Source organism: Mangifera indica, chromosome 4, assembly GCF_011075055.1.
Source record: "Mangifera indica cultivar Alphonso chromosome 4, CATAS_Mindica_2.1, whole genome shotgun sequence".
NCBI lineage: Eukaryota > Viridiplantae > Streptophyta > Magnoliopsida > Sapindales > Anacardiaceae > Mangifera > Mangifera indica.
The window spans coordinates 9090682-9102749 of record NC_058140.1 but is presented as its reverse complement, the minus strand read 5'-3'; the positions used below and the strand labels follow the sequence as shown (position 1 = coordinate 9102749).

General features: G+C 34.9%; 1 protein-coding gene across 3 annotated transcripts; it reads left to right on the top strand.

Moving 5' to 3' along the window:
• The first annotated feature begins 230 nt into the window (after positions 1-230).
• Positions 231-5816, top strand: LOC123214209 (dicarboxylate transporter 2.1, chloroplastic-like). Of its 3 annotated transcripts, none has more exons than XM_044633980.1 (5): positions 231-1151; positions 1668-1981; positions 4325-4773; positions 5142-5269; positions 5464-5816. In XM_044633980.1, exons 1-4 carry the CDS (start codon positions 327-329, stop codon positions 5255-5257), a joined length of 1704 nt encoding a protein of 567 aa, XP_044489915.1. In that variant the 5' UTR covers positions 231-326; the 3' UTR covers positions 5258-5269; positions 5464-5816. The 3 variants fall into 3 exon arrangements, with proteins under 3 accessions (XP_044489915.1, XP_044489916.1, XP_044489914.1); XM_044633981.1 differs by having other exon boundaries at positions 5439-5816; XM_044633979.1 differs by lacking the exon at positions 5464-5816 and having other exon boundaries at positions 5142-5397.
• Positions 5817-12068: the final 6252 nt, after the last annotated feature.

Below are 12068 nucleotides of genomic sequence, written 5' to 3'. Positions count from 1 at the left end.
CCAACTCAAGCTCGGCTCGAGCTCGATCGAGCTGAGCAGAGCCTGACTCGTTTCAGGCTCGAACCGAGCTCGAGCCGAGCCAAGCTCGAGTCCAACCCTAATGCACGGTAGTAAACTAAGGAATTCCACTGTCTTTTTGGGTGCAATTGTTACTTTTAGAACTACTAGGACGTAATTGAAAACTTGAAGTAGAGGAGGTTATTAAAAATCCAAAAAAAAATCTGTCCACCCTTCGTGATTTCCGCTGCCCCGGAAAACCCACGGTCTCTTTCATACTTCCCGCACATTTTCTGTGATTTCTCTCCGAAACGCAAGCACGATTCGCAATGGAGAGCTTTGCCCTCCATTCTCTTTCCATCACCACCACTTCCTCCTTCTCTCTTCTCTCTCGCTCCTCACTTTTCCATCTTTCATCTCCCAAACCCATCCTCAAATCACCACCCTCCATTTTCCCATCTCCCGCCCTCCGATCACTTTCCAATCCCCTTCTCTTCACTCCACTTTCTAAATCCCACAGTCGCAATTCATCACCCCACTTCACACTCCACTCCTCCCCAAACGACACGCCCTCTACTGTCCCCCCAACTCGAGCCCCACCCCCACCTCCTCCACAAGGAGCAAAGATCCTCCCTTTAATTATCTCAATTTCAATTGGTCTCATTGTACGCTTTGTCGTCCCTAAGCCGGTTGAAGTCAGCCACCAGGGCTGGCAACTCCTCTCCATCTTTGTCTCTACAATCGCGGGCCTGGTCTTGAGCCCATTACCGGTGGGTGCATGGGCTTTTCTGGGATTAACGACGTCAATTGTCACCAAAACGCTTACGTTTTCGACGGCATTCAGTGCTTTCACCAGTGAGGTTATATGGCTGATCGTGATTTCATTCTTTTTCGCACGTGGGTTTGTGAAGACGGGGTTGGGTGATAGAATAGCGACGTATTTTGTGAAGTGGTTGGGGAAGAGTACATTGGGATTGTCGTATGGTTTGACTTTCAGCGAGGCGCTTATTGCGCCGGCTATGCCCAGTACAACGGCAAGAGCTGGGGGTGTTTTCTTGCCGATTATCAAGTCATTGTCGTTGTCAGCTGGGAGTAAGCCCGGCGATTCTTCTTCAAGGAAGCTTGGCTCTTATCTTGCTCAGTCTCAGTTTCAGGTTAGTAATTTTCTAATCTTAATTTAATATTATTTTTGCGGGCTTTATCAAATTTGCGATTCAAATAAAGTAAAGTTGGTAACATTTAGTAAATTTCTAAAATATCTTTCTGTTACAATTAATTACTTTCTAATTATTTGGTGTGGAAAATGCAAGTACTTGTGCTACTAAAACCATCCCAGTGATGAGATGCAAAACCCTGTTAATCTGTTGTATTATGGGTTAGTGTTGCTGTATTATGTTAAGCGGTATTTGGTGGATTGGTATTACTTATTATCTGTTTCTTTATTCTTATGCTATTCACACATTTATCTTTCGTTCAATTGGAGGGGCCATGCGTTTGGGTGCTGTTGATGTTTAAGCTGATGTTGGCTTGGATCCGTGAACAATTGTCTGTGTTTTCAAAGGAAGAAAAGATGTTTATTGAGTAGATTTCTTTCTTTTTTTTTTTTTTTTTGGATACATGTTGTGGATGATAATTATATTTAACAAACGATTCTGTGTGATGTAAAACAGTCTTCTGGAAACTCTAGTGCTCTATTCCTGACTGCTGCTGCTCAAAATTTACTGTGCCTCAAATTGGCCGAGGAACTTGGAGTTATAATTTCAAGTCCTTGGGTGTCTTGGTTTAAGGCTGCTAGTTTACCTGCTATTGTTTGTCTATTAGCCACTCCGCTTGTCTTATACAACCTCTATCCTCCTGAAATCAAAGACACACCAGAGGCTCCTGCTATAGCTGCGAAGAAGCTGAAAAGTATGGGCCCTGTCACAAGAAGTGAATGGATCATGGTGGGGACAATGCTTCTTGCAGTTTCTTTGTGGGTTGGTGGGTAAGTATTTCTCTTAAAATCTCATGAATTACTCACAGTGTTCTTAATAAATAACAGTTAGAGTCTCCAATATGCTACATAGATGATGTAGCTGGAAAATTGATTGTCATGAACCAGAAAGAAAATTTGAGAGTTTTTGTAATTCCCACTCTTTTTCTTATGCTTTTGATAGCCATGGATTTGTTGGCAATTGGATTTGAGGATGGACTGCTGTGGTGTTTGTGTTATACTTCTTTTATGTGGATATTAAAGATATAGTGTGCAATGTGATGCAAATTGTATATTGTAGTATGTTTATTCATATTTTACCATTTACAGCAGCTGATATTTCTGCTCTACAAAACTGTTATGATTTAAATAGGTCGAACCTAATTTTGTATTGTCCCTGCTTTTCTTCTTGTCCTTTAGAAATCGTAATATATAACAAGAAAACTAATAGTTGCTTTTAACTGAAGTTTTAGTGGTTAACTGGCTTATGTATGCTACATATTAATATTTTTTCTGATAAATTCCTGAATATGAGTTCTATCATGTTGGAGGAAGCAAATGTTAATATCTGTGGTCTTCATACTAAGTTTGTTTCGGAAGTATATAACAAGTAAATCTGGAATAGGAATCTGTTACAACACAAGGCATATATACCTAGACCCTTGAGGTTTTGGCTAATATAATAAAAACCTTTGTAGTTTAAAAAATTTAGTGACTCTCCTGCCATTAAGTTATAATTGTTTTAACTCTTGACTTGTTTTGACTGATGAAATTCCAATAATATTTCTTACTTTGGGAACTTGGTTGAATAAAATATCATATTAGTATGAATAGAAGGGGTATTCTAGGACTTTATCCTGTTAAATCAAGTCAGTGGTTATAACACACTGGGTTATTCCTTTTGCTGGGTTCTGGCAGATGTTTTTGAAATTACATGAAGTGTTTTTTATACAAAATCAAACTGTAGGGGGTCACTTGCTATCTTTTGCAATTTATTGGTCTAGGGTTGTGCAATGGCTTTAAAATAAGACAAGTGCTACTGACAGTCACGGGTATGATAGTCACCAGCCTCCTTGTGCCGTGTGTTCAACACAATTACAATATATGTTTTCTTTAATTCAAAGTTCATGGGGACAGCTAGTGACTGTCACACCCATGGCTCTAACTAACACTCCTTTAGAAATAGTTGTTTTGAGGCGATCTTATAAGAAATTCTCAATTTTTGATCCTTTTTCTTTTTCCTGTCCTGTATGATAGAGAAGTATTCCATGTGTCTTGTTTCTGTAGGTTCTACGAGTTGTAGCTTTGGATTGTGTGTTCACCAATGTAGGACATGATTTGAATGGAAGCACATTTATGTGTCATCCATTAAGCATGACCATTTGTGTTTCATAGCTTTCTTTTATGACATTTGACGTGAACAACATGTGAGGATTTCTTTTTGTAACACATTAGAATTCTTGTGTTTACTGTTATTAGAACAATCCATAGGCTCCAAAATTGGTTGAGTGTTAAAGCTCTCATGCTGCTTCATTTGAACCTTATAAATAGTTTATACACTTGCACTAGGGCAATGGTTTCGGTAATCTATTAGCAGCTATTTTTTCTGTAATCTGTAAACAAAAAGATAATACTTCTATTCTTTTCTGTAAAATTAAGAAGTCTATTATTGTTCTTTCCATAAACCAAGAAAAATGAACTTGTTTTACTTTCTCTGAACAATTTGGAGTTCCTGTATTTGCTTGTTTACTTTATATAAAACAGTGTCCAGATTAGATGTTCATTTTGAATTTGTCTGATAGTCTTTCCTTGACTTAAATATTTTCAGAGTTCCTTGGCTAGAACAGCTTGTATTTTGCGACTTATTTGGTTTAACCATCACTCTAAATGGATAACTTGTGTGGTTACTTTGAATCAAAATTTCAGTTGAAATTTATTGCTGACCATCCTTCAAGGACACAATTTTCTGTTCAAATTGGTTTTGTGAATTCTCCAAAGGCTTCATTTGTTGTCACATATTATGCTTAATTTTCACTAGATTATGTTGAATAACTCTTTCACTCCCTCTTTTATTGATGTTACCCTGAATCACCTTGATCTTGACCGTAAATTGCAAAAAAATGAACTCTAGTACTTTGTGGGACTTGTAAGTCATTCCTCGTTAACAGAGGATGGACAAGTTGATATCCTTGTGCAAAAATTCATCACATTTATTATGAAAAATATGCTCAAAATTTTATTCTAGTTGGCAGTGATTGTCTTAAAGTTGCATACTGTGATACCTGTAATTAGTTATTTTTACTGAATGTATTAACTCTGTTTTGTGACAAACTATGGTGCATGGTCAATATGTAGAGATGCTCTTGGTATACCAAGTGTTGTAGCTGCAATGATTGGTCTGTCAATACTCCTTCTATTGGGAGTCCTTAATTGGGATGATTGCCTAAGTGAGACATCAGCGTGGGATACCTTGGCTTGGTTCGCTGTTTTGGTAGGTATGGCCGGCCAATTGACTAATCTTGGTGTAGTAAACTGGATGTCTGATTGTGTGGCCAAGTCTCTTCAGTCTTTCTCTTTCAGCTGGCCAACTGCATTTGGTGTTCTTCAGGCATCTTACTTTATAATCCACTACATGTTTGCAAGTCAAACTGCTCATGTGGGAGCATTATACTCTGCGTTTCTGGCCATGCACTTGGCTGCAGGTGTGCCAGGTGTGTTAGCAGCACTGGCTTTGGCTTATAATACAAGTCTTTTTGGTGCTCTGACGCATTATAGTAGTGGACAAGCTGCTGTATACTATGGAGGTGAGTCTTTGTTCCCACATTTTATTTGCAAATTTTTGTTTCATCATGATTAGTTATAAATCTGAATCATTATGACTTCATTATGCTTATACCAATTTGAGGGGTTTATTGTTTTTCCTTTTTGTTTTGCTGGGAGGAGTGGATGTTAATTATTGCTCTTATTTGGTTGATGCTCTGGAGAAAAAAGAAGTGCAATTTCAGAGTCTTTTTAAGGAGCATTTACTTCCATATAAAAACTACATTCTGCTTCATCATGACATGTGGACTGATAATCTAGATTTTTAGTTGGAAGATTCTCTTTTATTTTTCTTCATCATGATGGTATCGTGTTTTGGAGACTGAAATAGTTCACTGCTTTAATGTAACAGCTGGTTACGTAGATCTTCCTGATGTATTCAAAATGGGTTTCATTATGGCTGTCATCAATGCTCTCATCTGGGGAGTGGTTGGAACTATCTGGTGGAAATTTTTAGGACTCTATTAATTCTGAATCCGTGTAAGTAATGAAAACTTGAGAGCTCATTTTTTGTCAAAGAAATTTTCATTAACATCGCACTTGGGATGAAATATATATATTTTTTTCTTTTTCCTGGGAATCAAAATTTGAAATCGATATTGTTGTCACTTAATGTTCATTAACTCTTTTATTTTGGGGTTCTGTCAAGTTTTTTCTATTTTGCACATAAACAGAAACAAAAGAAAAGAGTGGTTGAAGTTGTTTTTTAAAGTTGAAGCATGCTTCCACGAAATGCTAAACTGGAAGCTTTGTTAGTATGGTTGGTGAATAAGTTTGGGTTATGGCTTTGAAGAAATGGATTCTGCAAGAGTTTTACACACAGCATGTGAGGTCTGAAGAATAAAAGAATTAAGGTTGTGATGGGGAGGGTGGGTGGATACTGAAATTTGGACTAGGATCAGTTGGTATTTGAACCATTTGATCAATATGCTTTCTTATTGATTAAGACTGTAATCGATAGGTTTAAATGGAAATGACATGATATAGATTTATACAAGATTCGATTGTTAAAAATGATTCAGGTTAATATTTATTCGTAATTTTTGGGATGACTTGTATGTGATTGTATTTAACAGCCCCAGTGCCATGGGCCGAGACATTACCAGTGATAGTGAAAGACTCAGATCATTCAATCACAAACCCATTTGTATGCTCTCTGGATGGCAACAATCTCCTGTACCTTCATCCCTACAGAATCTCTCTAGGTCCCACACCTACACAATCACAAACCTGAGTTACACATAAAAAGGCTAAGAAATTCAATTTGCATATAAAAATAATACTAAAATAATATATCATTATGTGATTAAGTATTATGATATCTTTAATTTAAAACCATTGAATCACATAATAACACAATAAGCTTACATAGTTTTGTTATAAAAAAATATTACCACATTTTCAACCCCACCACACAATAAGAAGGGTCACAAACTAATGGTAAGAACTGCACTTGACAAGACTGGCTTTATTTGGGTCAAAGTTTAAATAAAAATTAGGTTTGATATCAAAATAATAGTTATTGGTTATGTTGCTAAGTTGGCCTTTGATTAATAAGGTTTTCGTTTGTTTATTGATATAAATGAATTGTGTTTTATCAATTAGAAGACATCATTAAAAAAAAAAAAAACATGATTCATTTATATTAATAAACAAACGAAAATCTTATTAATCAAAGGCCAACTTAGCTACATAACCAATAACTATTATTTTGATAGCTCTAGTTTAAAGACTATGTTAAGTAGCATCAAACTATACCGATTAGTGCAATAGGTGCTATGATGATTTTAAGTTTAAAAATCATATATACCAACATTCATTAGATATTTTGTTGATAGACATTTGAAGTTACTATCCATATAAAATCTTGTAGAGGATCAAATTAATAAACTTACATATAACAAACATTCATGTGTTATACTAAGTTGTTAATAAAAAAAGATTGACATGTGAGATTTGTCAATGCCTCTTAGTATGGTCTTGCAACATAATGATAATTTTAAAATATTATATGTTGCCTTAGTTAAAATGATATTAGGGTTACAAACATTTCTATAATTGCTACCTTATGCTCATGTGGTGCTTACAATCAAGAAGTATTTGGTCTCCTTGCCACGATTCTATAATTTCAAGGACAATTATCTTAACATAGGTTAAAATATAGATAAATAGATAAAAAAAAGTTTAATTCTATTGATATATAAACATGATACAATATGAATATATACAACTAAAATGATAAGCTCTAGAGCACCTACTTTAACATTCTAGTACTTCTTAACATCTCCAATTATTAATGCATCAATTCTTCAGTTAATTTATTAATTTCAATTGATACTCAACAATTTTCTATGTCGAGAACTAATTTGAAAGTTTAGACAATTGCTATGACTGCAACTGATGAGGAAAACAATTGCGAGTAATATTCTTTAGAGAAAACACAAAGTTTATCTCTTAACCTAGCAAAATGTACAATAGCTAAAGCTTTTGTAAGAAATCAACTTTTTGTTGTTTAAAGAGCACATATTAAATGGTAAGATATTTCCTTGCGACTTGTTCTCTTATATAGTAAATATCTATCTCAATGTGCTTAGCACCAACATGATGAACAAGATCTAGAGCCAAGGTGTAACATCCACAAGTATATCTCAAGGGTAATTTTATCATTTATGATTATTTTGAGTCTAATATTGAATATGACATAAGTTAAGAATATGACCAAGTGTTAAAAAAGAGTTTTTAAGCTGATAGAATTATGTATGATGGGTGCATGTCTGTTCAGGTGACACTATGTAAGATAAGAGAATAAGGTGCCATGTGTGAAAGTTTTACTAGACAAAAAACTATGCATGGTGAGTGCATGCTCATGTATACAGTTTTTAGTTTGAAAAAAATTATATAAGATATGTTATCATAGTAATAATTCTTTATCCCATATCATACATGTTTATTCAAACAGTTTGTGTTTATCCATTTGTAAAAAGAATTTGTAGTGATCAAAAGGCATGATTCCGACGTATAAAAAGGAAAAGTTCGACAACAAAATATTATTCTTGCTAGGAATCAAGAAAATAGGAGGAGAAATCTTATTTATGAATTCTTAATTAATATGAGATGAATTGCAAGTTTAACATAGATTATGTGTTTACTGGATAAAATCTTTTTTCTAGATGGATATTATTTACATTGAATGCATAAAGGAGATTTTAGTTTTCATATTGCTACGAAAGTAAGACAAACATAAGGGTTAAGATATATGTTGTTTGAAATGCGAATTCAATATTTGAACATGATTATGTTATAGTGATTTCGCAAGCCTCTTATCGATCAATATGTCTTCAGTAAATTGCTTGTTATTGTGAATGACTTTTGCGATGAATGAACTATATTAACATAATATTTGTGTAATGATTCTGTTATTCAATTATGTTTGTGTGAGTTTTTGCAAATAAGAACACTATAGAGACCTTTAGAATTGAGTTGCTATGTGTTAAACTAGAAATGTAGTTGAGTCTCCTTGAAGCCCATTTCTACTGATGTTCGAAAGCCCAACTAGAAGTAAGCAGGAGCTGTTGAGGTGTAATAGTCCAAATGTAAAGTTGCAGCCCATATTAACTTTTAACAAATGCTATGCGTTTTGGTTTAAATTCATTAAACCAAAAGTGCACTGTATGGGTAGAAAATGAAGCTTTTTCTGGACACTTTGTTTTTTCTTTCTTCTACTTCTTCTCATTTCAAAGTGTCTTAGTTTTGATAAAGATCAAATAGTGTTCCAAAGTTTAGGTCTCGTTAGTTAAAGCAGTTATGTTTCAATGGTGCTGATTTAAATGGCCAGCCTGACAGTTGATTTATTGTATAAATTCTATATAAATGCCTAAATCGAATTAATGAAAAAGTATGGAGGAATATTCAGTAATTGCTCTATTTTTTTTCTTGTTTGGTTACTTTGATTTCTACTAATTCTTGGAATCTTTCTTGGTATCAGAGCTATTGACTAGCGTCGATATGACTCATGATTCTGGTATTCTTGGCTCAGACAATTCTTGGACATTGGAACAAAGATCGATCGGGGTAGATTTTGGAAAAGTAGCTTCAATTAATCTCAACTTTTTTCCTATTTCAAGTCTGTAAGCCATCAGCCTAAAGTTATGTGAGAGTAATTACCACTACTGGAGAGCACAAGCCTTATATACAGTAGATGCCCACGGTCTTTGTGAACATCTCATAGGTTTTGTTTCCTACCCTCCTTCATTCGTCAATGTAAAATTTGAGAATGCTTTGCATGAGGAAAAACAACCTAATCCTGAGTATTTTGTTTGGAAAAGATTTGATGAGTTGTTAATGAGCTGGCTTCTAACCTCTATATCAGAAGAAATGTTTAATAATGTGGCAAATTGCTTAACTACTAATGATGTTTGGAATTCTTTAGAATACTATTTTGTCTCTGAGTCGAAAATCAGGTTTATAAACCTGAAAAATGCCTTACAAAATTTTAAGAAAGGGAATCTGAGTGTTTAGGAGTACATAAGGAGGCTTAAAGAAATGTATGATACCTAGTTACCTATGGTCAACAAATTACTGAAGAAGAGTTGATTAACTATGTTGTCGATGACCTTGGTCCCGAATTTGAGCCAATAATAGCCATTATTATGACAAATATGTGCTCTTTTGATGGAAAATTAAGTCTTACTGATGTGAAACTTAGTCTACAGAAGTATGAGCAGAGACTTACTAAGATCTCAGTTTACGGTTTTGACTATGGTGGTAGCATTGTGAATTTGGTCAGTAAAGGTGTAGCTAGTGAACATGCAAATGTATTTTACTCTAATATTCACTCAAGACAAAATAGTAGCATTGAGTGAATGAGTCAAAAGACTGTTAGACCTGAAGCTAGGGAGATAACTAGTTTTTCTCAAGTTAGAGGCAGAGGCAAATATACTAATAAACCCCAGGTTATTTGCCAACTCTGTGGTAACGTAGGACACACGACCTTGCAGTGTTACCATAGGTTTGATATCACCTATCTTGGCCAACGTCAGAACCAAGAGTCAAATAGTCATGGTTCAATTAGTACAGCTTATGTAGCTACTCAAACTTTAACCTCAAATCCCTATGCTCAGTATAATCCCTATGCGCATCATACACTACCTTATGTGCCTACTCATGCTACTTGTACATCTCCAACTTCTTTCCATCTTTAGTATAATCCATCTCACATAAGTTTGTCGAATCAGCAACATTCAAGTACTCAACCATCTTTAACTTATTTCCAAACTACTGCTCAGTTGGTACAGACAAACTCTGTAAACACTGGTATAACTAATGATTCTAAATCCTATCTGAGTATTGGGAATACACCACAGCCTTAGTTAGCTTGCCCTAATACTATTAAAGACTTGAGTTGGTAAATGGACTCAGGGGCTTCAGATCATGTTGTTTCTAAGGTTGATCAACTAGTTATCAAAGAGGACTATGTGGGGGGAAAACAACTCCGAGTGGGCAGTAGAGAACGCCTGAAAATATCCCACACAGGTTTTGCTTCTTTACCAACTTCCTTATCAAATAAATATCTTTACCTTAGAAACATTCTATGTGTCCCAAAAATTACAAAAAATCTCCTTAGTATCTCTAAATTCACTAGGGGTAACAATGTTATTGTTGAGTTCATGAGCAATTGTTGTTTTGTCAAGGACAAGGACTCCAAGGTTGTGCTGCTCCAAGGAACACTTAGGAATGGACTGTACCACTTCAATTGCACTCAAACAGGTCTTTAACTTGCTATTCTACAAGTTTCAGCTCTCAATGTCAAATTCTAGGCAACAAAACCACAAAAAATGTAGAGGATTATGGCTGTAAGAATAATAGTTTTACAGTAAATAAAATTGATATTGAAATTTGGCATAAAAGGCTTGGTCACTCTTATGAGAAAACTATGAAAAATGTTTTCAATTCTTTAAATTTGCATACTGATTTTTAGAATTTTAATTTTTGCAAGGATTATCATTTTGGTAAACATCATTAAGGACATTTCTCTATTTCTCATTTTAGAGTCACTAAGCCATTAGAGTTAGTGCATAGTAATGTGTGGGGTCCAGCTCCTGTGCTGTCTAGGGAAGGTTTTAGATATTATATCCACTTCCTTGATGTTACACAAAATACACTTGGATATTTCCTCTTAAATCAAAAGCTGAAATTGTAAATGTGTTTAAATTTTTTCATAAATTGTAGAAAATCAGTTTGATTACAAACTAAAATCCATGCAAATAGACCGGGGTGGTGAGTATAGAGCATTAGTTCCATATTTTCAAGAAACAGGTATAGATTATAGGGTGTCATGTCCTCATACTCATCAACAACATGAGAGAGTAGAGAGAAAACATAGACATATAGTAGAATTAGGTTTAGTTTTACTGTCTCAAGCCAGTATGCCTCTGAATTTTTGGTAGGAAGCCTTTCAAACTTTAGTTTTTCTGATCAATAGGATGTCTTTTGTTGTTCTATCAAATAACACTCCATATGAATTACTTTCCTTCACAAACCAGATTATTCACTTAGAACTTTTGGGTGTGCTTGCTACCCTTATTTGAGACCTTATAGCCATCATAAATTTAACTTTCACACCCAAAAATGTGTCTTCTTGGGATATAGCCTAAAACATAAAAGCTATAAATGTCTTAGTAGTGTTGGAAAAGTCTATATCTCTGCCTCTGTTAAGTTTGATGAAATTGATTATCCCTTCAAAAATGATCCTGTGTTTGCTAGTCAATCTCACCATATTTCCAAACAATTTTATCAATCGCCTCTTAGAGTATTTGTGCCTTCAAAAGCTAACTCTATCCCTCTTGAACAGTCTCCTAGACTAAGTGTTCCAATAGATCTCACATCTGTAGAGTCAAGTTCTGAAAATACAATTATTGCATCTCAGAATATTAATGACATGTCACAGCCTAAACCAACCAGATCATACAATACACCAAACGTTGTTACTTCTCCTGATTTTTCAGTTCAAAACAAAAGCTTAAGTAACCATTCACTTGGTAACTTATCTCCATGAACTTTACAGACCTCAGACACTTTCAATTCTGTTCCATTAGAGGTTGTACTCCCATATAGTCCAAATGTAGCAAGTGAGATACCTTCAAACCAATCAGTTCACCTTATGCTAACCAAAGGTAAGACAAGGCATCTTCCTCCACCAAGGAACTTCTCTTACATGTTTGTATCTACTATAAAAGAACCAACTAGTGTCACTGAGGCCTTGAATAATCCAGCTTGGTAT